Consider the following 26,244-nt stretch of genomic DNA (forward strand, 5'->3'; position numbering starts at 1 on the left):
AGAGTGGGACAGCTGACTGACACCGCACAGTCAGCCCGGCCCGTCACGGAGACATCTCGGTCCGCTTTTTGTAGCGAATAGCAGCACGCTTTGTAGTCTGTTTTTGCCCTGTCTGAGCTGAGGCGGGGCTCGGCCGTGCGGTGAAGCCGCACAGAAGCGTTCGTGCCCTGCTTTACCCTGCCCGGGGCTGCCCTGCTCTGGGCGACTGCCAGCTGCAGATTGCTCGGAAATGCAGAGCCGATAGAAAGTAAAATAAAATAAAACACTGGTTATGTCATTTCTTAGCCGTAAGAGTACAGTATCATTATTCTTGACAGCTACCAAGTGTCTGAGCTGTGTCATTGTTCTGTAAGATAGGTGAGGGTAGTACCCTGCAAACTGACCTTTTCCCTCGTGATTCGTGACCCATTTTCGGTGCCCGGGTATGAATTTGAATTACTAGCAGGAGCACTTTCCACTGGAAAAACTTTCCATTTCAGCATTTCGCAGTGAAACTGCAGCAATTCTTTGCAAATTGAAAACAATGTGGTTTTTCCTTCCACTTTCACACACGTTTCAAAATTTCAGAGCAAGACTGAAATCAACACTGAAGTTACTCTTTAGGGCAGCCCGTTGTTACTTTCCTATTGTAACAACCTGTTTTGATTTCTTAATTACTTTTGAAATTGTTAACTTGAAGCCAAATTATATTAAAACATTGCAGGAAGTCATAGAATTTGTAATGTATTTTAAGTACAGAACACTTCTTAAATGAACTCTTAGGTTTTCTCATTTATGTAATATCACTGATATGCAATGTAAATAGGGTTAGATGCAATAGCTGCAATATTACAATGTAATTTTTTTCACATTTATGAGTGAAAAGCCTCAAACTGCTGCCTGGTTTACTTATTTTCCAGTTAGAAGTGTAGTATCTGTTTATTTGGCTGGAGGTTGAAACACTTTCTCAATGTCTTTTTCATTTTTTTTTCCCCCTCTCTTTCCAAATCTGTTGCTCAGTACTGGAGCTGCATCTTTCTAGAACTGCTTTGGAAGTCGCATGCAGGAATACTCTCCTGCTGTTCTCTTCTACTATGTTTGTACTGTTTAGACCTAGAGGATGTCCCCCATAAAAGGATGAGCTTGAAAGGAAAGAGAGGTATCAGGGAGACATATCAAGATGATGAGAGGAAAATAGGGGTGGAAAAAGCGGACTGCTGAAGTAGTTTCTGTACTTCATTATGTTCAAGGTCTCTACTGAGCCCTTGGCCAGCTCTGGGACAGGATGTCCTACCTATATATTTGAATTGCTTCTCTCAGCCAGTCCCGTTAAATCGTGGCCAGCTTCTGCTGCCCTGTCCGATGTTTTTTGCACCCTCCAAGCCCAGCAGAGATCTCTGCCGTCTGTGGTGGCAGGGATTGCTGGCTGTGCCGTGAGCAGCAGAGGGCTCACCAACACCAGCTTCTGGAAGCAGCAGATGATCAGCCTCTATTTCTCTGGGCCAGATTCTAGTGAAAAGCAAGATTCTCGTCTCTTGAACCAGTGCAGTTGCATCTACTGAAAGGGAAATCCTGCAGGGTCTGTTCAGTTTTGTAGTGCTCTTGCCTGACCCAGAGATGCACACAAATTTCCAGCAGACTTCATGGGGCCTTAACTCCATTTGTTGTTTAAGACATGGTATTTGCTCACCTGGGCCTTTTATCACCCCCTTTCTTATCACAAGATATGGTGATAACCACTGGTATCCCTGTTTCATTTTTAGTTCATATTTTAATAACAAAGACAATTTAATTTGTTTACGTTGGATCAAAGGCATTTTTTCTTACTTTGTATCAGGCCAGTTGAATTAGAAAAAGGGAAGGGCTAGCTTTTAGTTGCCTGTGTAGTGCTATACTCATACATTTAAACAAATCCACTGATTTAATTAACCACTCTTTTAATTTATTTTTATAATTAAAAAACAGACATCTGTGGTGCTTTAGTTTGTGTTTTATCTTTTCTTGTTTGCTGCAGTTTAGCTAACAATGTCATCTACACTGAATCAGAAAGAAATGACTGGCAACCAAAATTCATGGGATAGTTTGTTACCAGACTTCCCTAGAGGCCCACTTTCCACATATCGTAAGAAAGCGTCCTTCAACTGGAAGGAGATGGCAGTGTTCATAGATGGTGAAGATGTTATCCAGCTGAAGGTAAATTTTCCAAGAACTGTAAGCATGTTTTGATTGTAGAGATATCAGTAGAAGTAAGTATGGGTTTTTTTTTAAGGGAGTATGGTTAATAATACTCTGTAAATATGGAGCATGAAGAAATTTGATTTGCAGCCAATTTTCAGAACAGAGCTGAAATTTTAAGCAATCTACTCTGCTGTCTCGTAAGACTCATTTAATTACTCAACATCAGTTCAGGGAAGACCAGCAGGTGCTACATTTCAGAACCTGAGTGTTCATTTCAAACGGAGAAAGAACTATATTCTCCCATATTTCTTTACTGTTTTTATTAAATCACAGAACCCATGGTTTTGCAAGGCACTTATGCAAAGCTAAGTTCAAGCCACTGTCAAACAATATTTCTGTCTTTGACCCAATTTCATACAATGTTCTGTGCTTGCATTAGTGCTTATGTGACATTACAATTGGAGATTAGCACGTGAACTTTGCTGAAAGCTAACCCTACCAAGAAAAGAGATTAACTTCAGCTCAAGAGATTGAAATGCACTTGGAGATATAGGAGGAGAAAGAATCAGCTTTCTGAAGGAGGCGTAGATTTACATGGATTTAAGCTAATCTTGAATCTTCACCATAATTATAAAAATCCTAGGAGGTAGATCAGAGAAATCAAAAAGGCCTGGTTCTGCATCTGACTGATGTGTGTTGGAGCACAGAAGAACCACAAGTGCTCTGAGTTTGAAGGAGTTTCAAAGCTGTGTGGGCATGTAGAGTTGTTCACACAGAGAAAGGGAATGATCCCTTTCAAAGGAAAGCACGGGAAGTCTGAGTTTCTTCCATCTTATGTGAAAGACAGTTAAGAAGATGTGGATATCTTGAAGACACAGCTCTGAGATAAAAAATGCCATAATATAGTATATGCCATATATACAAAAAGGATCCAAATTACAGCATTAAAAGATGCACATCCCCACATTGAAGGGCTGCATATGATGGTTCCATTAAATTGAGCCTTTTTTAATTTCCATGTGGGAATGGAACAGTTTTGGTAGCTTAATGGCTTTACCATCATGGCATATTTCTAACTGAATGTAATCCCTGGAGTTTTACCGTTATCCTCAGACTGAGGGACTTTTGCCCCTTAGATTCTGCCAGCAGCTTCATCTATTGAGACAGTGAAGTCTGCTATACAAAGCAAGTCAGTTTTACCATACTGTTCCTGTAGATTCAGAGTGAATCAGTGAATCACTTCATGGTGAAGGGGATGTCATAAAATTTAGCTGCATCAGCTGTATATAAGACAGACCATTTAAATATATTTTCTAATTCTCTGAAATGTTTGCTTTATAAGTTTATAGCTTCTACCCAGGGTTACTCTAGAAGAAAGTTAACTGTTTTTGTTAATGCTAATGTTCTCATGTCAGTTTTTTTCCTTCCAAGAATAGAATCTTCTCTGCTCTGGAAAATGATCCTCTCTTTGCACATCATCCTGGAGAAGATTTGTGCCGTGAGAAATATCAGGAGCTGACATTCCTGCGCTGTAAAAGGCTCTTTGAGTATGACTTTCTTACTCAGCAAGAGGCGATGGAGAACCCATTGAGGGTTTTTAATATGATGCTCTCATTAGGAATGTACGATTGGTCTCTATGTATCCAGCTTTTCTTACATTGTGGTGTAAGTACAGTTCGAGGGCTGTAGTGGTGTATGTTTGAATATAAGTAACTTCTAGTACCGTAATTCTGTTGCTTTATGTCTATTTTATTAAAACTTGATCTTTTCCTCGTCCCTTCCTTTCAAAAATGGTATTGTTTAGAAGAGTCAGAGAGCTGTGGGTAATCTTTGTTGTTAAACCCCTGTCTCCACTGGGATCCCACCTGGAAAGTAAAGGTGAAACAGTACAAAGATACAGAAAAAAATGTTGATGTCTTCTTTTGTTTACTCTTCTGCCTCCTGTCTAGGGCAGCCAAAGAACTTGGTTGTTGGTGTCTGTGTGTTTGCTAAAGATTTGCAGGTATCAGAAACTTACATGCTTAAGCCCCAATGTCTTAATGAAGAGCAGAATCCAGAAGGAATGGAAAGCAGTTTAAAATTTCTCACTGACATCAGTGGCTGAATTCTGTTAATCAATTGTTTCCCAGATAGAGCTCTCACAAGGAATGCTTAACATAGCTGGTCATATTATCAGTTAAATTAATTATTTTTACTGTTATTATTGTTATTAACATAGCTGGGGAGCATCTAGGAATTAGAGTTTTGTTGTGTGAATATCTATGTCGGAAAACTGAACGTAGCTTTCATATCAGCATTCTTGTTTGATCCTGAAGCAGTTGCCTTCAGCTCCAAATCTGTTTGCAGTAAAATTAAGTATTCCTTTGCTCAAGGGAACATCACTAAGGACAAGTGGAAAGTATTTTTGAGCATTTGCAATGAAGGCTTGAACAGGTTAGAGCTGCGACAAGTTCAGTTATCTGTAAAGGGACCTTGACAAGATCAAATCCTGACTTACCTCCCCCAGCTATAGTCTAATTGTAGTTTACTGTGCAGCACACCTTCCCTAGTCTCTCTACTGGACATCACTGTTAAAAATCATGTGCAATTCATGCTTTTCATCACAGGGCACTGATTTCATTTATTATTCTATTTTTACAGGTATTTGCAGGTCCAATTATGAGTGCTTCTAAGAGATTTGCACACATTTTGAAACAAATTTATAGCATGGAGGTAATATTTTTATAATAATTTGTAAGAAATTAACACTGTTAGAACTGTGTCACTGTTGGCAGTTTTGTGTTATTTCTGATCTCTTTGTATACCTAGGTACCACTACATAGCAAAAGAAAAAGCCATGGAGCAGCTTCAAGCATTGAGCTCTGACTGTCCTCACTACTAGCTCATAAACCACTTCCTGGACATGTTTTAGACTGTCCAAGTTAACATGCAGGCAAAATTTGGGAACTTTTCACAAAAGGCAATATAGATGACATTATACTAGTTTCGGTTCTGTCCAGAGTAATTTAAGAGTATCCTGCTAGGATACTCTCAACTTTGATGTGTTGCTATAAAAATTCTATTCTAATCCTTTAAAATGGAAAATAATTAATGCCAAAGGAACACCACGTGGAGTTCAGTGGGGACTCGGGACCAAGTGCCCTGCAGAATAAATACAGCTTGTCTGATACAGAAGGTGCCAATCCTAAACAGTTCCTCCAGTCTAGGCCATGTGAGCAGCATTCACTGTCTGGTCAGACCCTCTTTGATTTTGCAAGATAAATATTCTGAGTGCACTTAAACTGAGCTTTGTGCTTTTGTTGCTCTTTATTGCTTCCTGGTTTGTTTTGGGTTTTTTTTGCCAAGTTACTCTCCAATAGCTGAATTTGAAATAATCTGAAAGTCTTGCAGTTTTAATTAATGTAATATAGTGATCTTGAATTATGCCCTGTATCTCCTTATTTAGATTTTTGGATGTTTTGCTCTGACTGAACTCAGCCACGGAACTAACACCAAAGGCATACGGACTACAGCTACATTTGATCCTAGCACTCAGGTTAGTCCTTGATGCTCACTGTCAACCAGGCTTCCTTTCCATACCAAACGGTGGGAGAAGGAGTTGGTCCCTGCCATAGGCTTCAGCTCTCAAAGCTGAAACAGCTCTCTCAGTTCTTTACTTGAACTCATAGCTCAGTTTAGCCTAAGATCTAGGAAATGCTTCCCAGTCCATAAATTTGCTTTTTTTTAACTGCTTAAACAAGCAATTAAAACAGCTGAGTTTCAGACTTTACAATGAGGCAATGAGCTTTTTGAATTCTAAATTTTTCCCTTGTTACATGTGTTCTCTCCAAAGTTGAATACAATAAGAGAGATCTCAGGTGCTGGAATGCAGTACAGAATAAAATCCAGGCAGTTAATGAATTTTTTCAAAGCATTGCCAGGGTGATAAAAAATGGCTGTGACCTGAATTTTTTTATTTATATAATTTTCTTTTTCTTTCCTGGCTACAGGAATTTGTCATCAATACACCTGACTTTGAAGCTGCAAAGTTCTGGGTTGGTAATATGGGAAAACATGCCACTCATGCAGTTTTGTATGCCCAGCTCTATACTCCTGATGGACAGTGCCAAGGTTTACATTCCTTTATTGTACAGGTAGGCTGGAAATATTGCTAATCCTTTTATTCTTTTGTGGAAGAGTGAGTTCAAATTAAAGATTTTGTTACGATGTTATTTATACCTGACCAGCAGATTCTTTATTTAATGCCTTCACAGTTTATTGCAGTTGTAACCATGATGCTTTTTTTAAATGTCCACTTATTTTATGAAGGTTGTAGAGCTAGTTTTATACTGCCAGTTTTCTGCAAAAACGTCTGAAAATACAAAAGAGCTGAAAAGTCTCCAGATGATCATGGTACTTACATAGTTAGAACTCATCTGTGTTGTATGAAGTCCTGAAAGTCTTGCACGGGGCTTAGAATGATTTATGTCTGCCAATGCTGCAGGCTGATCTGCATGAAATCTGCAAACTTCTACCACAGAAATCATTTTATAAGACTAAAGACATCGGAAGATGTCAGTGCAATAGAAAACTTGTACAAAGTAAAATGAACAAGTTGCAGACTGAACAAAGTTTATTAGAGAATTGATTAATATCTCAAAGCTGATTGTTACATAAAATTCCCTTGGTTTCTGCTGCGTCTGTGTACACCTGAAGGAGGTTTCAGTGCTAGTCTGATGAGAGTAGTCATCAGTGTTAAGGGATATTTAATACAGTGATGTAATTAGTATCATCTTCCAAAGTAGTTTTCATTTAAGTATCTGAGAGGATGCATAAATACAAGTTTTTAAATTACAGAATTATGTGCTTGAAAGAAACAGAGAGATCTCTTTATCATTAATAAGTTAGGAATATTTTCAACCTTTGAAAAATTCAGCCAATAACTTTCATTGTTCCAATGCTGAAATGTTTTCAATTCTCTACAGATTCGAGATATAAAAACTCTCCTACCAATGCCAGGTGTGATGGTAGGTGACATAGGAAAGAAACTTGGGCAGAATGGGTTGGATAACGGGTAAGTCAATACATTTGAAAGAGAAAACAAGCTAGGTTATATCACAGTGCAGTGGTGCAAAGATCCCCCTGTGTCTGTTCTGTCTTTACTCCTGAAGTGTTCACTAGTGGTTTTAAATTGTTGCTATTTCTAAAAAAAATCCCCCAGACTAAAGGATCTTGAATTTCAGTACTTTCTATCTGAATAAACAGCCTTTCAGCCTTTCTCACTCTTTAAAATGTGAAGTGCTCCTCATATTCTGTGAATATCCCCAGGCACTCTTGCAGCTATAGACTCTTCAACAATAATAATGGAAAAAAATCTAGTAAGTTCTGAGTAAAGAACTTTATCAACCTCTGCACCCATCTGGGTGTAAGACTTTAATTATTTTATCTGTTGATTTCAAGCCCACAGGAAGGCTAGTGGTGGTCCCCAGACAAGATTTCTTTTCAGTAAATACTGACGAGCCCAAAGATAGAAACTATATATCTTTTTAAAACCGTGGGATTTCTAGACTGCACCTAGAAAGAGACTAGGTATTTTCTTCTGTGTAATGTATGTACAGTTGAAATTAAAAAAGTACTCGGCTCCGTTTCTTATTCATGGACTCCAAGGGCCTTTCTGTGTCTACTTTACTAACCAGAGGTGTCTGATGGGGAGGAAATAGAGTCAGGAAACAGAAGTAGATTTCTGCATTAAAACAGTCATTATGTAAAAATCATTTAAACTCTTGCATTAGTTACATAGCTTTGCATAAAGACATAAACTTTATATGGTAAAGAAGGGTTTCACTTCTTTATGCCTCAGATTTTCTTCTTTCTGTTGATTCAGTTCGTTACAGATTTATGTGTTGTCCTTCAAAACAGACGATTGCAGTAAACATATAAATGCAGTATAGACATCTTACAGTGTCCTGGTTTCAAATATTATGACTTTGATTGTCTTTCCAGAAGGTTTTAGGAATTTTATGGTCATTTAGCTCATTGTTATCGATTCTCTGTTTCCTGAAGATGTAGAAGAAATAAAGTTTAAAAACCTGAAACAATCCAAAATTAATTTATATAGGAGAACTGGAAACTACTTGGCAAAGAGGGATGTTTAAGGTTTGGTGGGTATTTTTTCCTGCTTCTGCATTACAGACTAGTAGCCACCAGATGGCACAGCAGCATAGGCCTGAATAATCTAAATGTTTCTCAACTTCATATTTCTGTAGAAGTGTTTAAATTCTGGTTTTCATTCTTACTGCAATATAGATTTATGTGCAACACGGGAAAGAATAGTATGCTTGTTATGTGACCTTAAAATGTACAAAATTTTAAATCAAATTTTCCATTATCTACTGGGAAAAAATAGAGTATTTCTTAAAATATTGGTAATAACTGAATAATTGGAAATTATAATCCATAAAATGCCCTTTAAATGAGATACAGTGACTTCCTATCTTATTGTCAGATGGAGTCTCTTATCTTATTTGACATCATATGTCATTTAAAGCAGTCATAGGGCATTCCTGTTTACTTTGTATACATCGTTAAAAAAAAATTATTATGTTCAAACTGTAGTGCCCAAAAAGCCCCAGCCATGGATGTAAATCTCTAAAGTATGCATTAAGACAGTCCCTGCATTAGAAACCTGAAGACAGCACTTGAAGATTAAGAGAGAAGGATGAGAGGAGCCCAAGGTTACCCATAGATACTCCTCATTTAGCTAAAAAGTCCAGGGGCCTGTGTTTATGAACTACCTCAGCTACTTTTTTTTGGAGGAGGTCTAAGATTAGAGGCAGGCCAATGTTGTTTTCAAGAACCAGGGAACCAGGTTTTATTCTGCAACCTTCCTGCTCACACTGAGATGTGAGAAGTGACAGGGCTTGTGGATGTCAGCTCTCAGAGGTACACGAAGGGCTGGATGGGGACTGGAGAGGAAGTTCTGCATTTGTTTGCAGAGGCAACAAGCCTTGCCACCCTAGAAAATGGACTCCTGGTTGCATGATCTGCAGAATTCCAGGATCCACAGGGAGATATTTCACCGGATACTGTCAAGGTGTTCTCCTTGGCTGTTTATTAATCTTACATCCTCATTTATCCCAGAGAAAACATGGACTTGTATGGGGAGAGGAGAAAACCTTCCCTTATGCTGTGACAAGTATTAGTCTCCACTACATGCACTGCCAGGTTTTGTTGAATGTGTGTGTGAAGTCTGGTTCAACTAGCATGAACACGTAGTAAATCAGGTCTATTTCCATGTAGTTACACTCAGGGTATGTGGTCACAGTGGGGATCAGAGTCTGACATCTCTGACAGAGATGTTTGATTTTGTTCCTGTGCTTCAAGAAATTTATGCTAATAATTTTCAATATGGACACAGAGAGTTAAGTTCCTGAACACTAATGAAGGTCATGGGGAAGAAATTCCAGAGTCTCCTTGGAAAATGCTATTGATTTATGCTGTGTAAGAAAACAGAGTAGTTGATTGTAGTTGTCCATTCTGGCTTTGCAGAACAATTAATCTCTTGTTGTTTTGCTGAAAGCTGGTTTCCTGCTAATGGAGAGTGTAATGTTTTTAGTAAGAGAAAAATTTTCAGAACTAATGTGGGAATTTTTGTAGTGTAAATCCATTTCTAAAATTATCTTTCCAAATAATTCTCATAGTTTCATAATTTGACTGTCCAAAAATCACATGGTGTTTGCAGGTCTTTCTCACAGAATCACTAGAAGAGACCTTCAAGATCATTGAGTAGTACAACCCATGCCCTAACACCTCAACTAGACCATGGTACTGAGTGCCACATCCGGTCTTTTTTTTTAAACACTTCCAAGGATGGTGACTCCACCACCTCCCCAGGAAGATCATTCCAGTACTTTATCACTCTTTGTGTAAAAAACTTTTTCCTCATATCCAACCTATATTTCCCTTGGCACAGCTTGAGACTGTGTCCTCTCTTTCTATGAGTTGCTGCCTGGAGAAAGAGACCAACCCCCACCTGACTACAGCCACCTTTCAGGGAGTTGTAGAGAGTGATAAGGTCGCCCCGGAGTCTCCTTTTCTCCAGGCTGAATAACCCCAGCTCCCTCAGCCATTCCTCACAGTTTGTGTTCCAAGCCCCTCACCAGCCTCGTTGCCTCCTCTGGACACACTCAGATATCTCAACATCCTCCCTGAACTGAGGGACCAGAACTGGACACAGCACTCAAGGTGTGGCCTCACTGGTGCTAAGTACAGGGGAAGAATGACCTGGCCACAGGAGCATTCCTGATCCAGGCCAGGATGCCAGTGGCCTTCTTGGCCTCCAGGGCACAATGCTGTCTCATGTTCAGCTGGCTGTCAGCCAGTACCCCCAGGTCCCTTTCTGCCTGGGCACTGTCCAGCTACACTGTCCCCAGCCTATAGCACTGCAGGGGGTTATTGTGGCCAAAATGCAGGACTCGGCACTTGGACTTACTAAACTTCATCTTACTGGACTCTGCCCATCCATCCAGCCATTCCACGTCTCTCTGCTGAGCCCTCCTACCTTCCAACAGATCAACACACACTCCCAGCTTAGTGTTGTCAGCAAATTTACTAATGAAAGACTCAATCTCCTCATCCATGTCATCAGTAAAAATATTGAACAGGACAGGTCCCAGCACAGACCCCTGGGGGACACCACTGGTGACTGTCCCCAGCTGGATGCAGCACCATTCACCAGCACTCTCTGGGCCTGGCCATCCAGCCAGTTCCTAACCCAGCACAGAGTGCTCCTGTCCAAGCCGTGGGCTGCCAGCTTTTCCAGGAGTGTGCTGTGGGACACAGTGTCAAAGGCTTTGCTGAAGTCCAGGTACACAACATCCACAGCCTTTCCTGAATCCACCAGCCAGGTCACTTGGCATAAAAGGAGATCAGGTTGGTCAAGCACGGCCTGCCCTTCCTAAACCCATGCTGGCTGGGTCTGATACCCTGGCCATCCTATAAGTCTTGCATGATGATACTCAAGATAAGCTGTTCTACATGTAACTTTAGCTGCCCTGACAAAAAAAAAAAAAAAAAAAAAAAAAACCAAAACCAAAAAACAGACAAAATCACTGTAAAATATTCTAAAATACTTTTCTTTCTCTAGGAAATTTATGATAGTTAGTGTAATCAATGCATAAAGGGGTAAAAATAGAATTCTGTTTTTTTCTTATGGAGAGTTTAGACTGGTTTTGTGTTTTGTTAGCGAAGTTAAATTAGACTGCCACCAGGGGATGCAAATGCTTTATTCTTTATTTTATAATATTAAAATGTCCACCTGTTGCTATTGCTCTGTCCATCTTTGAAATATGCTGCTCACTGAGGACCCAAAATGGTACTGGCTGAGGAAAAAAAACAACTAATGAAAAAATCCCTGAGTATCTGGGATTTCAGGGACTTCTCAGTAAAATGTGTGGCAGGCATAAGGATTGGGGAGGTGACACACACATAAAACAAGAGCTGCGCTGTGTGTGGATGTGCATTTCTGTTTCTTTCCTTTGGTGTGGGGTTTTTTTGGTGGGGTTTTTGTTTTGTTTTGGGTGGGTGGGGGAAGGATGTGCCTTAGGTCCTGGAACATTGCCCAAATTACCCACGACTTCCGTGCACATCAGTGAATGATTCACATCACACTGTACTGGTGGTGAACCAATTTCATGTCCCGTTTTAACTACCAGCAAATTTCTGCTTTCCCCTCTCTAGAGATGGAAATTATGCCCAATTGAGTCTTCATGGGGAAGAGTGAAAATCGGCTATAATTTTATTTCTGAAGTGGTGCTTACCGTGCCTGTCTTTGTAAACCATGTCTGACCTCATTAGGCTGTGCCCACTGATAACATGTATATAGTTTGCTGAGGAGATAAAACCTTTTGTAAGGGAAGAACGAGAGAAATGAAACTGTCATTTTACCTTAAATCTTTGTAGAGGAGAAATGGGTCTTTCTGGAGGAAGAATTGTTAACTGAATCCAATGATAATTGTGGGCTTGGGAAAACTGATGGAGTTTGTTAGCTGTTTAACAGCCTTTCCTGTGCAATTAAAATGTGGTCAATCTTTGCACACATACAACGCACTGAGATGTTCAGCATGTTCTCTAGCAATCAGTGAGGCCAGATTCAGTTTTCGGGATATTGAAAACAAAACAAAATGCCCAAGAATAAATGGGTAAAAGGGATTTAATGGACAGGAAAGCAATAAAGTGTGTAAAATAATCTCTTCTGGAAAGAGATGGTTTAGAAAGCCCTCATTATAATTCTTGTATATTGGCAAAGATTTCCAAGTTGTTACAAATTGCTTTTAAAAGGTTAATTCATAATTTGTTTGTTACTATTTCAGTATCACTGCCAATAATACATTATGATTCTCCTACTGCTAGTTTAAAGGCAGAACAAATGCAAGTCTCTTCCTTTTTGTCTTCTACTATTTATCCTCTTCATGCTCATTTAGATTTTGCAAGTGTTGCAGTTATTTCACTAGGAAGATAGGAACTATAATACATGGTTGAAGCCTAAATAGTCTTTGGAGCTTCATCTTTCAATCTGAAACAGTAGTTTAGTGAAGATAATATCCATAATCAGCTTCTTTGGTTATTTGCTTCTACTCCCACGCTGCCTTTTTCTTTCTGCTGTGATGAACATTTATGTAGCTGTAGGGGACTCTGCTAGGGAACTGGAACTGCCTGAAAACTAATGAAAAAAAACCCTTCAGCCAGATAATTTGTCAGGTCTGGTTCACTGCAAGGCCTTAGGAGTGGCTGTTTCAGTACAGGAAAAAGAACAGAGATGTAAGAAATCAAGTGTAAAAATCAGTCCTGCTTCCCAAATAAACAAGCTTGGGCTTTTTAATATTTTTTATTGACTTACAGTCTCTGACCTAAGTTTCAAACAATTGCAATAGCAATGAAGTGGCTATAGAAGAAAAAAGAATGTTTAAATGCCTGTGCCTGTATTTATGTTATCTGAATATACCATGAATACTTTATTCCTTTTGAAAAGTGCCACTTCCACAGTTAAAACCAGGTATTTTGCAAGCACATCTTGCATGTTTACAGTTTAAGTTAAAGCTGTGATTTTTGCAGCAGAGTCGTTGGCATTTCCCTGCTTTGCTCTCCTCATGTAGTTTGTGCAGTCAGGGTTGGACACTCTGTGGGTACATTCAGTGCTGTGTGTGTTACTGGGCTGTGGTCACATTGCTGCAGAGTGCTGCCTTGTCCCCTCATTTCTGTCGTGTTCTTGTGCCTCAGAACTCTACAGCCATAGCTACTTCACACTGAAAGGCACTTGATATGGGTGAAAGTGGGGAAGGGTGATTTAGATCTGGTCACACATTTGGTTTTTGGCCCGCAGAAATACAGCCTCACATCTGCAGTGAACTTCAACCAACCACTTTTGTTCCTTAGCAGGGCTCTGTCAGCTCTCAACAGCCACAGGAGTCTGCACAACCAGAGCTCCTCACAGCACTGGCACTTGGGCTGTAAGAACTTTAGTGTGAGTGGGTCTTTGTGTGCCTGTGAAGTCTGTTAGGTAAGGATTAGGAGGCCTATAAACTGCTGCTGCTGCTATTGTTTTATCATTGCTATTGAGCATTGCTGTACAGAGCTGCATTCTTAGATTAGAGCCTTGATTGTAGAAAATAAAACTAAAATACTGCCATGCAGTTTTCCCCAGTTTCACTGTAACTCTTTTCAGCTCTAACCTGTGAGCTTCAGTCTAGAATATGTGGCAATTTTCTTTCCTTCTGCAAGTTTTTCATCAAATCTCTGAAATGTTATTCTTCCCAAGGTTTACTGTGTCCCATAAACAGCCCTGATATCAATTGACTCACAGCCTTCCAATACCATTCACTTGCTTTCTGTTTCTGGCTGGAAGTCTGATGATTGCACCATCTCTAAAGTAGTCAGTAACAAAAGCTGGCAGAAAAGGCATTTTAGTGAGTCTGAAGTTCACCAAAGCATATTTGAGCTATTTGTACTATAGGTAACAGTTTATTACTTTAGTATTGGCAAAAGGAGCTCGTAGCTTTTCCAGCTGTTCCTCTTTTATCAACATTACTGCACACCAGATGAATTACTATTGCATGATTTAAAGTCAGTGAGATTAACTTAGTTTGAAATGTTCCCTAAACTACTGGCCAAAGAACCCAAACAAGAATGCTACTATTGGAATGGCACTTCACTCTGCTCAGCTGCTCTTGGTAGAAATCTGTATGATACAGTTTTTTTTAAATCTGTGGTAAAAAATGTGTCTACATGATGCAAAATTGCACATTGTTGTAGAGCCCTGTGATATCTATTTAAAGTGACAGCTGTCTGTCTGTCTTGCTGAGAGGTCTTAATCTCAGTCACGCTATTTGCTGTGCTGAAGAGGCCCTAAGCAGGGCAGCTTTCAAACCTCTGGTCTTGTCATCACTGTGTGAAATTTAGCCATTTTCCAAACTTGCTGGTACATGATATCCCCATGACTGTGTATACAGTTCCATTATTGTAAGGTATTTCTTCAATTCTTTAAGGAGAATTTTCCCCTTAATGCGTTGACAGATGTGGGCCAAGTCTTTGCTTTCTGGGCTAATAACCATTAAAAACGTGTTCGTTGACTTCATTAAATCTTACTATTTATTTTTAATATGTTCCAATATCAAGTTCCAATTGGCCAGTATGTCTTACAATTCCCAATAGCAAAGTTCTTGGAGAAGAAGCGTAACAGCAGTTGGCAGCAATCTCACAGGGTCACTTAACCCACCAGTCCTGTGAGGTTCTGCTTTTATTTTCAACCTTCATGCTTATAGGCAAAACATCTTATTTCTTTACACATAGAAATTTTCTGTTGAATTTTTAATTGCTAGTTCTGCCTCTCTCCTTTGCTTCTTAAAGCTTTTCTCATCTGATATGCATATCCACATATCTTTGTGTAATGTATCTGCAATGGATAATATCAAGGGAAAAAATTAAGCTTTCAGAACCTGTTACTTGAATTAATTTTGATTTTAAGAAAATAGGCTATCATATAATAATAGGAATTTCAGTATTCCAGTTCACTAGCTGTGAAAGAAGTTATTAAAGAAGGGAGTGCTTGTAGTTTTTAATCATAATAATTTTAGGTCATCTTTTATGTGGTATAGAATTAACTTCCTTATATTTTTGTCAGATTATAATAAAACTTTCTTCAAGGTTTTTCACTCTTTCCAACAGAAGACTCCCCTTAGATTTAACTGTTTGGGATTGTATCATAGGAAGTGAAAGTGGGTAAAATAGTTTAGGTCATTTGGGGAACTTTTTTGTTCAGCACACATCTGTCACATATTCATTATGAGTATGCTTGGAATTCCCAGAAGAAGGCAATTGGGATATAGATTTATAAAGTAGTAGCTTTCAATTTGCTTTTTATGAACACTTGAGTCTCAAGTACAGGTCAATATAAAAAAATTTCTACAACTGCACAACTTTGCTCAGTGAATTGAACTAATGACTGCAGTGTCAAACAGAACATAACAGAGGATAATTTGCCATTTTATTCATTGCCATTATCTCTCAGGTAACAAATGACACAACAAAAGGAAGCATCCTCAAGTTGTACCAGCAGAGGTTTAGGTTAGATACTGAGAAAAATTTCTTCACTGAAAGAGTGTTCAGACATTGAGACAGGCTGCCCATGGAAAAGGGTTGGAATCATCATCCCTGGAAGTGTTCAGAAGATGTGTGGATGTCGTACTTGGGGACATGGTTTAGTGGTGAACATGGTGCTGCTGGAGTAATGGTTGTACTCTGATACTGGAGGTGTTTTCCACCCTAATGACTCTTATGAATGCTGCCATGAAATCTTCCATTCATCATATACAAGGCTAAGCATGTTCCAGATATGTATTTGCAGAGAGAAAGCCAAAGAAGAAAGGGAGCCCTTTGAAATATTGTCCTAATATGTGCCCCAAAGATTGTATCATCTCTCTGTTAGGTGAACTCTTCCTTTAGTCTTATAATTCCAGTTTTTATCACCCATTCAGTAGCTCTTTAAAATAGAATTTCATTGCTTTCTTCCATGTCTCCCTTCCTTCTTGAGAGGGATCTCTATAAACATCCACGGACCTCCCTTATTTTCATCTCTGATTTTTTCTTAAAATTCTCATTTGCTCTAATGGCTTGTAAAAAATGTAATTGATGAGCTTCTAGTGTGCTGTGACTGGCAGGCATCCTGTCAGGAAAATATTCTTCAGTAATTAGTGTCTGGTTCACTGTTTGAACATATTTGTAGCTTCCTGCCTTATGCTTGCTTTGTATGGTCCTAGGAGGAAGCACCTTCTTGGAATTCTATGGATGGACAGCAGCTGTGAAAAAAAGAGTGTAAACTAGAGACCTAAATCTTGCCATACACACTCTTCTGTAATTAAAGTAATGAGTAATAATTTATAAGCTCAAGTTCTTTCCAAGATGCATGCTATTGCTTAAAAATATAGGTTGTTGTACCGATATTTTTAGTTTCAGTTGTGATTCTATGTGGGATATAGGGAGCAGAGAACATGAATTTAGCTGAAAGATCTTTCTAGAAAAAGATTTTTTGTTTCCAGAGATATGAAAAAAAAATTAACATAGATGGAAATCAGATTTTTGGAAAATCTGAATTTGCTTCTATTAAAAAGTAGTGTAGTCTCACTGAAATTGGCATTTAACAAAGCACTTATTAGTGTTGTTGAGGCAGCTGGTTCTTGGTTAGGATAGCACGCCTTTCTCTGTGTCTAAGTCCGAAAATACCATGTATCTCTAAGGCTGAATAAATTCAGTATTCAGATATGTTTCCATGGAAACAACTCATAATTTAAAAGCACATGCAGCAATGCAGCCTTTATGTAATTTATTAATGTGAAAGACCTGGCTCTCATGAGCCATATTAAATAGATCAGCCTTTATTGGCAGGAAAAAGGAATTTTCTTTGATTATAAATGCAGCTTTTCAAGTGCTATTAGATAGTGAGATATTCGTGAGTGGGGTTGATACTGCTGCTATTGTGCCAAGTTGTGTTGCCCATTTGGGTGAAACCGTTCAATCACTTTCTTCCTGAAGAATATGAATACTCAGGACATTCCCCCTGTCTTAAGAACTTCCCTCTTTTTTTGCTGCTAGAGTGCTGCAATTTAGAAAGGATTATCCTCCTCTTCTTTTTTTAAGATGCCACTTTTCAGGGAACAGAATTCCTAATTTGATTTTAAACAAAGGAAAATTTTCCTTTTGGTTTCTTCTCTGGGCGCTATTTCAGCTGTGTCCTTATTTGTGTTGCAGTAGAATGAATGACCCACACAGATCTATATTTTAGATTCATAAAAATATATAGTGTCTCTATTCCAAAGCAGTCTCCAGACTGGTCTAAACAGCACTTCAGTTATGAATATAGCTCTGCAGCATTGTTTGAGGCAGGGAATTATTTGGAAGAAGAATGGCCCAGTCCCATTCTAGGCAGCAGAAGGAAGTTGTTCATCTTCCCAAGCTTTTTGGCAGCTGAGATACCAACCTAGGCAACCTAAGTCATGCAGCCTGAGAATTCAGTTCAGCTTTCTGAGATGCCAGTGAAAATACCTGTCAAACTGCCTGTGTACAAGGTCTCTTGTAAGTAACTTTAATAAGTAAGTTTAATAAGTAACTTCAATAAGTAACTGTACTTCTCCCTTCCCTCAACCAGAATACCATTGTTCATCCTTCCATTACTTTTTTTTTACTTCTTTCTTTACAAAGCTGCTGAAATGGTCTCCTAGAATCAATGAAGTGGGTTTTTTTTGTTTTGTAAACATTGTCTTTTTAAAACAAAAAATCAAAAATCAGAAGTTATAACAAATAATTTCTCTTCTTGAAGTTATTGTACTGCTCTTAGTATGAAAGTCTTTATTGGCCCAGGCATACTTCCCTAAAATTGCCTACCTGGCCTGATGGGCACTGTTTTCAGTTCACTGATGTGCCTGAGATAATTTTGCAATCCCCTTTTTCTTATGACACCTCAGACTATGTAGACATAGATTTTATACTATTTGTGTATTTGTTCAAACAGATTTGCCGTGTTCCACAATGTCAGAATACCAAAAGAAAACATACTGAATATAGCTGGAGATGTCACAGCTGAGGGGAAGTACTCAAGTTCTATCAAGGTATGAAACAAAGTCTTCATTAAATATACAAAGGTATATGTAGGTTGAGAGACAGAGCAATGGGCCTCTCATGTCAGGAAGTACTGGATACCTGAACTTGAGAAGGCTGTTGACAATTTCTCATGAAGTATGAATGTTGGTTTTTTAATTGCATTTTAGAGATGTCTCAATTCACCCTGCTGACTTTACTGATTTTTGTGTTCTTTGCATGACCCCACTGATCCCAAAGAGTTTGGAGTTTGACTGTGTTCAGGCAAGACTACTCTGAGTCGTACCTGAATACCTCATCTGAATGAATACCTCATCTGAATGAGTCCAGAAACAAAATTGACAAAATTGCTTCTGATCATACTACCAAGTTGCATCTTTATGGGGGTAAAATGAAATGTTAGCCTTTTGTGCTTTCTATTCATTCAGGAGGTTAAAGAACGTTTCAGTGCAGCTCTGGGATCCTTGTCCACTGGCAGAATTATGATCACAGGCATTTCTGTGACCAATTTAAAGCTTGCCTTGGCAATAGCCATACGCTTCTCAGCAGCTCGCCGTCAGTTTGGACCAACTGAGGATGAAGAAATTCCTGTTCTTGAGTATCAAACACAGGTAAATACTTTGGAATTTCATCTACAGACTTCCAGATGATGAAACTCACATACAGAGCTACTGCAGATCACAGTAGTGACTCTGAAGTTAGTGAAATTAAAGTTGTCTGTGTCACCTGAAGCACCATTCTAGTACAGCTATGGGAGTTCATTCCAGCTCAAAACCTTCTCCTGTCATGACCAGGCTTTTAACATAAGTTCTTGGAACAGCAAAACCAAAAAAATACATATTTCTCTGAAGTACCTAGAAACATTTGTCTTCAAAAGTAGTAACCTTTTACGAGGTAGTCTGTCTTACCTGCACATGTGAAAGTACTGCAGATGTAGAAAATAGCATTTGTTTCAAAATATCACTGCTTCTTTTGTTGCTACAGTTAAGTTTCTCATTTGTAGCCTGTATGCATTAAAAGTATAGAACGCAATGGAATTCATTGTGGGGAAGTCTCAAGCTAATACTGATTTAAGAGGATTATAACCAAGATTTGCCTGCAGTTTACGTGGATGAAAAACACTTCTTCCTATGAAAAAAATAGAAAAAGTGTATGTAGAATAACTGGGGAAAAGGGAAACCTCAGATTTGCTGAATGACAAAGGATAATATATAAGAAGTGCTGGAAGCAAACCTGCCCAGTTGGTCCTTGAAGTGTGGATGCTTTTTTCCAGGTTGACACTTATCTTGCAATGTTGAAAGATTTCATGAGTTTCTACAAACTGGTGGAAGGTGCCTTCCACCATTTCTGAATAATTGAGGATCTGCTTTCCACTATTTGATTCTCTCAATTTTTCCCAGTTTTGGTTTGTTCTGTGGGTTCTGCTTGCTGAAACTCCCATTCCCTTCTTCCTTTACCACAAAGACTTTCAAGCACTTTTTATTTTCCTTCCCGAGCCCCATGAAATGATTACAACCTCTGTCATGTTTGTACTGAAGAAACTTATGAATCATGACTGATCCTGGCATGGCAGACATTTTATAAACACGTGGCAAAAATATGTCTTTGGTCCCCAAAGCTTCAGTGAACTTTTTCCCTGGTTTAACAGAATGCTTATCACAAATTCATGAAATGGGAGAACTAAAACAATATAACCATAACTTGTATAAAAAGATATGTATAACATAATTAAATGTAATTAAATTACATTATAGGTGGCTATCGTTCTTTTCTCCTTTAAGCATTTTTCCATTTTTAACACAGTAAAAATTAATGGATTGGTTCAATATAATAACGATTTAAAACATATATCAATTTGTTATCAAATCAATTTAATTCTTTTTTTTCCAGCAATGGCGTCTTTTACCTTATCTGGCTGCTGCATATGCTTTAGATTATTTCTCAAAGTCAGTATTTGAGAACTTTGTAGAGTTTTTTGCAGGTGTGTTGACAAAGCAAAGGAATCAGAGACAGGTGAGATGTTTATGTATTTCCTTTTCACTGAGTCTTACTATAATAAACTGTTAAATGGAAGACCTATTTAGGAGTCTTAGGCTCTCTTACAATCGAGAATGATAGAGCAATGTCTCAGAAATATGGGGCATATAAAGTACTGATTAAAGTTGCATTTAGAAAAGCATTCAAATTAGTTTTGATGGAGTTATTAAAGTTTTATTGATTTCTGTGGGATTGAAGGTTATGTTCTCTTGCCTGATTTTTTATCATAAATATGTTATGATGGTGTAAGTTTAGCTTATAACTGTTGTAAATGATTCTATGGGGAGCATATATCAAAGATTTTCTGAAAATATACTAATCTTAATTCCTGCATAGACTCTCTGAGTCTGGCTTAAGTTTGCAATTCAAATTCATGCATTAAAATAAATATTTTTAGTGAAAAAAGTTGACTTTTAAGTTTTAACACTGAGTTTTTCATCGACAATCAGCCCACTGGAAGTCATCCCTTTACAGAGGAAATAGTTTAATCTATCAGTCTCTGTGGACTGATTCTTAATCAAATTAACTGCATAATTTTACAGCATATAAATTTTATTTATTTTTATAATTTTTGGCAATAAACATTTTTAGGGCCTGCATATTGGCTGTGTATTGCTCAGGTCTTAATTAAATCCTCAAGCTTTTTTTTATCTGAAGTAAAGCTCATTAAATATTTTTTACTAATGGCAGGGTATTTTAATTTCTCCTCTTTGCACAAAACACAGAAGAATCTATTTGATTGTTTTACCTGATACTTCATCTCTGGAGGTCTGCAGTGCAGTGACTAATCTTTGGGAAAATAGTGGCTATCAGGGAAAAAGTCACGATAGGAAAGAATCTCGTTGAAAATTTTAAGAATGTAATCTTTATGGATTCCTTTTGTTCTACAGAAGATCATTAAACAAACAACACCATTCAGGGAGGTGCTCTTAAACAAGCTTTGGTTGTATCAAGCCCCTATCTCCAGAAACCAGAATTCCAAATGCATTTTCAAAGGAAGGTCAACAGAGTGACTGTGATTCTCTGGAGTTTCTGAGGGTGTACATAAAAGTTTTCCTGCTCTTTGCAAAACTGATGCTTAAAAGATCAGTGAAAACTGTGTAAGACAATAAATATTATAACTATCCTATTGCTGGCTATACTGCTTATGTCACAGAGGGGACAGACCACCCTCAATCACCTGCTTCTGAATTTTTAGGAGGGAAGGCTTGGCAGGTGGTGAACTAAGTCAATGCTGTGCCAGCTGGTACAGCTGAGCGAAGATGCACCCACGTGCCCATTATCTGACACAAATTATTGCTGTCTCATAAGAAAGCTGATACTGAAGGTTCCTCAGTTGTGGCAGGGTTTTCTGTGGCACCAATGAATATGCTCTGCACTTACATAGAATTTTATGCCTGTATTGCCAGTTACTGTTTGTTATAAAGCAGTACATGTATCTATGGCTTTAGCTGGTCACCAGCTTAATTTCTATAAAAGTTATTCTCCGTTTATAATTTGTTTTTCACAAAGGCTGATTTAGGACGTGAGATTCATGCTTTATCTGCTGCCAGCAAACCACTGGCGTCTTGGACTGCTCAGCAGGCAGCCCAGGAGTGCCGAGAAGCTTGTGGAGGACATGGTTACCTTGCCAGTAAGTTACAGACACTGCGTGCACTGATCAGAAAGGGAATGGTTATTCTGATGTGTTCTTCGACTGCTGTTGTGCTGTTATTTCTGAATTTTAGCCATGTGTTTAGAAAGTATTTTATCCTCATATCCATGTTTTCAAATTTTATTTCATACCTGACGTCACAAAAACCCCTCCCTTAACCCATACAGGATCTGCACCAGCATTTGGACAGAGTGTACAAGTAATTCAGTCTGTTTCAAATATAAAGATTCAGACTTTATAGATGAAAATTTCTCTTGTAAGTTTAATGCCACACCTATCTAAAATCTCTACTGTACAAGGTAATCAGTGAATTTTCAAGCTCATCTGTTTGTAACAATAGTTTTACTTACAGGAATAGACAGCTCTCCTGCAATTTGTCACAGAATAATTATTTAATCTCTCTCATCTTCTACTAATACGTTGCAATGTATTAAATATATATTAATATATTAACATATTAAATATATTAAATATATTAAATATATTAAATATATTAAATATATTAATATATTGAAATATTAAATTATATATATAAAATATATTAAACTTAATATATTAAACTGTGAACTTGTTCTTCTTAAGTGAATCGTCTGGGTGAAATCCGAAATGACAATGATCCAAACTGCACATATGAGGGAGATAACAACGTCCTGCTTCAGCAAACCAGCAACTACTTAATGAGCTGGATGAATTGCATAAGAGGTATATTTTCATTGTGGAATCTTTATGCTGGACCCAACAATGTGTAGCTAATGGAATTAGGAGGTAATTTCATACTGGAAGCAATTGACAGTCATTAAATAATGTTGTGGAGCATAAATAATGTGCTTCAGATTCCATCATATGGTGCATTCACAATACAGAAATATTTGCTGTAAGAAATATTCTGTCTTGCAGTGGTAGCTAGATATTTTGCCATCCCTAATCAGGTTAAGCCATATTTTACTCCCAGAGAAGTGCATTTTAGTTCAACCAAATTACCTCAGCACTGCATCCAGGTCTGGGGTCCTAAGCAAAAAACAGATAGGGACCTGTTAGATAGGTTCCAGAGGAGGCCACTTCTGCTATGAAGACAGTCTGAGAGAGTTGGGTATCTTCAGCCTAGAGAAGAGAAGGTTCATTATGGCCTTCCAGTACTTAGGAAAGAGAGGGAGAGCTACTTTTTACATGGGCAGATAGTCATGGGCCAAAGGGGAATAGTTTTAAACTAAAAGATGAGAGATTTAGATTAGATATTAGGAAGAAATTTTCTCTGCAAGGGTGATGAGACACTGTCACAGGTTAGCCACAGAAGTTGTAGGTGCCCCATCCCTGGAACTGTTCAAGACCAGGCTGGATAGGGCTTGGAGCAACATGGTCTAGTGAAAGGTGTCCTTGTCAAGGATGGGAAGTTAGTACAAGATATGTTTAAGTTCCCTTCCAGCCCAAATTATTCTATGAATCTGTGACTACGTATTGGTAAAGTCATCATAAGTCTGTTTATTGTACTTGGAACAGTTCATATCACCTGACTTGGTAGCAATATCCATCACCACATCTTGTAGTTCTCTAGATTTTGTTTCAGTTTTCCAGCAGTGAGTTTCACTAGCATCTTACAGAGCTGGAAAACTCAGCAGTTGGAGTTGAATCTTATGGGGAATAATTATAGGCAGTGATGTCAGGTTTTTCCACACTTGTCCACCAGTCCTCTTTTGGCTGGACTAGGCCATAATAAAATAAGTATTATGGCCTAATTGCATCTGGCCTGTCAAGTGTATGCATGGCTTTGTAATAGGCTTTTAGTTCCAAAAAGTCTGATTTCTTTTCTCATAAATCATTTTTATTTTCACTGGTATTTCAGATAAAGCTACTTTTGAATCTCCTTTGGGAACAATAAACTTTTTGCAAGACTACCATCATATCCTTGGCTGGAAATTCACAGCCATTAGTGTTGAAGATTGCATGGACTCCTCAGGTAGGCTTCTGCTGTTACTAAACTGATTCCAGAATTTTAAATTCCTTTCCAAAGGAAGGGATCCAGAGATCTGAGATTCAACCTCTGCTACTTATTAGATATTTGTCATATTTGCTGACATTTTTTGTATTACATGCATTTTTATTTACTAAGAATATAGTTTGCATTTCAAAATACATTCTGTTTTCCCCAAATTCATTTCTGGAATGATTTCAGATATTATTTTTAACTCTTTAGTCCTCTGAAATAACATCTCTGAGGTTGGGTTTTTCCTCACTGTATTGCTGTTTTCCAGTTCTAAGGGAATCGATTGCCACTTCCTTCTATCACTGAAGTAGCTTCTTTTAGAAAACCACACAAGGGATTTACAAGTATGTTGAAAAGGCATGAAGTTCGTCTGCTTTTGATAGTTGCTTTTAGTTGTATAGAGAAAAATAAGTAATGAGGGAAAAAGAGTTCCCTGTAGTTTTCCTGCTTTACTCTGCTACAATCAAGTCAAGTATGACATTAGATGCCATTCCATTTGTCTATCACTGTAAGCCCAGACTGGCTGATGGACACAGACCAACACATAATGAGAGAGCAACAGCACATGTTCTCTCCTCTCAGGTAATACCTACTGAATCAGACCATAGTTAAAAGAAATCTGAACCTGTTTCTTGATCCATTCTGTTAGAAACTGGATTGTTAATTTAGGCAGCATGTAAACACTCCCTGTACCCTAAGATATGCTCTATATTAAATCTTCAGCTTAGAAACAAGCAAGCAGGATTCATGCAAGGACTTTATGCTGAATAACTTTTTACCTTAATAGTTCTAAGCTGCTCTTAGAAATATGACACAATTATGTACAAAGCTAGTAATTTAAATGTGATTGCATTCATCCACCAGTGAAAACAATGTTGCAAGTTACATGCTTCCAGTAATTGTGGACTATCTTCTGTTCTTGTATTGTCAGAAGAGGCTTCATACCTTGCAGGCCTAAGTCTTAATATGAAAAAAAATAAAAAGAAAAAAAGCTAGAAAATGTATTCAAGTAAGAAGTCTAAACTGAGCTGTGGGTACACCTTGTCTTCCAGCTTGGGGTCAGTTTGAAGTAGGACATGGCCAGACATGGTTATATCTTCACCGTACAATTACAATCTGACTGTTCACCCCAGATATTTATTGTATCTTCATTGATGGACAAAGTGGCATGTCAATGGATTGATTAATTAATGCTTTCACTCTTCATCTCGAGTAATAAATCTGGGACTGCTGTAGAATTTTCATGTGACTTCTTGCATCATAAATGTGAATATTAAGAATTTTGCTTTTTTCCTTTTCATAGTTCCTTTAGCAGCTTATAAATGGCTGGTTTGCTACCTGCTGCGAGAAAGTGACCTAAAAATGAATAAGGAGAAGCAGACTGGACGAAGTGATTTTGAGTCAAAAAACAACTGTCAGGTAATAATTATTACTCTTTCTTATTTTATTTATTTACTTTCATCCAAGTCTGTCAGTTTCTGTTAGTTTTATCCTCTTGTGTCATGAAGTACTATTTCCTGAACCATAAAGCAGCAAGTCAAATAACTAATAAAACTTAATACCTGACCATGTGCATTGCATAGAACATGATAGCACGAGGACAGTTACCATTAGCAGAAGTCTTCCAGGATATATTCAGGATATATTTCCCTTCAGAAAAGTTGCAGGCATGTGCCGTGTGATGTCTGCAATTTTGATAGCATAACTTCTGAAGACTAAATATGTGAGTATTTTAAATACACTGCAGCATCTGATTATGACTTCTCCATCTGCGCTTGTGGCCAAATACTAGTGTAGGAAAGAATCTTGCTCTGGCAGGTAGGTAAACTAGATGACCTAATAGGTCTTTTTCATCTCTAGTTCCTATAGTACAAAATACTCATGAAGGATCCCAGACTGACAGCATTGGAACCTGAAAAGGAAACATTGACAATTTACATATAGCAGATCCACTCTCTCACCAGAGAGTTTTAACAGCTAGGAGTGGCTTAACTCCAAATTTCAATATTTATCCTCAAGCTTGCCAGATTCCTCTACTACCTCCATGAGAAAAATTGGCTCACATCCAAAGAATGAACACTTGCCATTTGTCACTGAGAAAGGTCTGTTCCCTGAAGATGCTCAGTGTCATTTCTCTTACCTGCAAAGCAGGAAGAATAGTCAACATTGAACTTTGCACCTAGAAAGACCCAGCGTGGCTTCAACAGGGGATGATCTGTGTGAAACCAGTGGTAGAGTTGAGAAAATCTTTCCTGATTTTACCCTAGAAGCAGCTTCTTAGAGAAACTCT

The 26,244-nt window shown here is 38.2% G+C and overlaps 1 protein-coding gene across 6 annotated transcripts in view; it reads left to right on the forward strand.

The window, feature by feature from the left end:
• Positions 1 to 26,244, forward strand: part of ACOX3 (acyl-CoA oxidase 3, pristanoyl) — an 88,773-nt gene that overhangs the window by 352 nt on the left and 62,177 nt on the right. For 4 of the 6 annotated variants that reach the window (XR_015803012.1, XM_088163078.1, XM_014895295.2 and 1 more), the window contains exons 2-14: positions 1,994 to 2,172; positions 3,589 to 3,822; positions 4,798 to 4,869; positions 5,603 to 5,692; positions 6,147 to 6,290; positions 7,122 to 7,210; positions 18,197 to 18,293; positions 18,711 to 18,893; positions 20,173 to 20,295; positions 21,832 to 21,952; positions 22,556 to 22,675; positions 23,814 to 23,927; positions 25,258 to 25,373. Coding sequence is in view for 5 of the 6 variants with exons in the window: in XM_088163078.1 (XP_088019204.1) it covers positions 2,005 to 2,172; positions 3,589 to 3,822; positions 4,798 to 4,869; positions 5,603 to 5,692; positions 6,147 to 6,290; positions 7,122 to 7,210; positions 18,197 to 18,293; positions 18,711 to 18,893; positions 20,173 to 20,295; positions 21,832 to 21,952; positions 22,556 to 22,675; positions 23,814 to 23,927; positions 25,258 to 25,373 (1,671 nt within the window). In the remaining variant the exon portion in view is untranslated. The remainder of the gene's footprint in view (positions 1 to 1,993; positions 2,173 to 3,588; positions 3,823 to 4,797; positions 4,870 to 5,602; positions 5,693 to 6,146; positions 6,291 to 7,121; positions 7,211 to 18,196; positions 18,294 to 18,710; positions 18,894 to 20,172; positions 20,296 to 21,831; positions 21,953 to 22,555; positions 22,676 to 23,813; positions 23,928 to 25,257; positions 25,374 to 26,244) is intronic. The other 2 variants (XM_088163080.1, XM_088163079.1) reach the window with 1 other exon arrangement.

The sequence above is a fragment of the Sturnus vulgaris genome, chromosome 4 (assembly GCF_052056855.1).
Source record: "Sturnus vulgaris isolate bStuVul1 chromosome 4, bStuVul1.hap1, whole genome shotgun sequence".
Lineage (NCBI taxonomy): Eukaryota > Metazoa > Chordata > Aves > Passeriformes > Sturnidae > Sturnus > Sturnus vulgaris.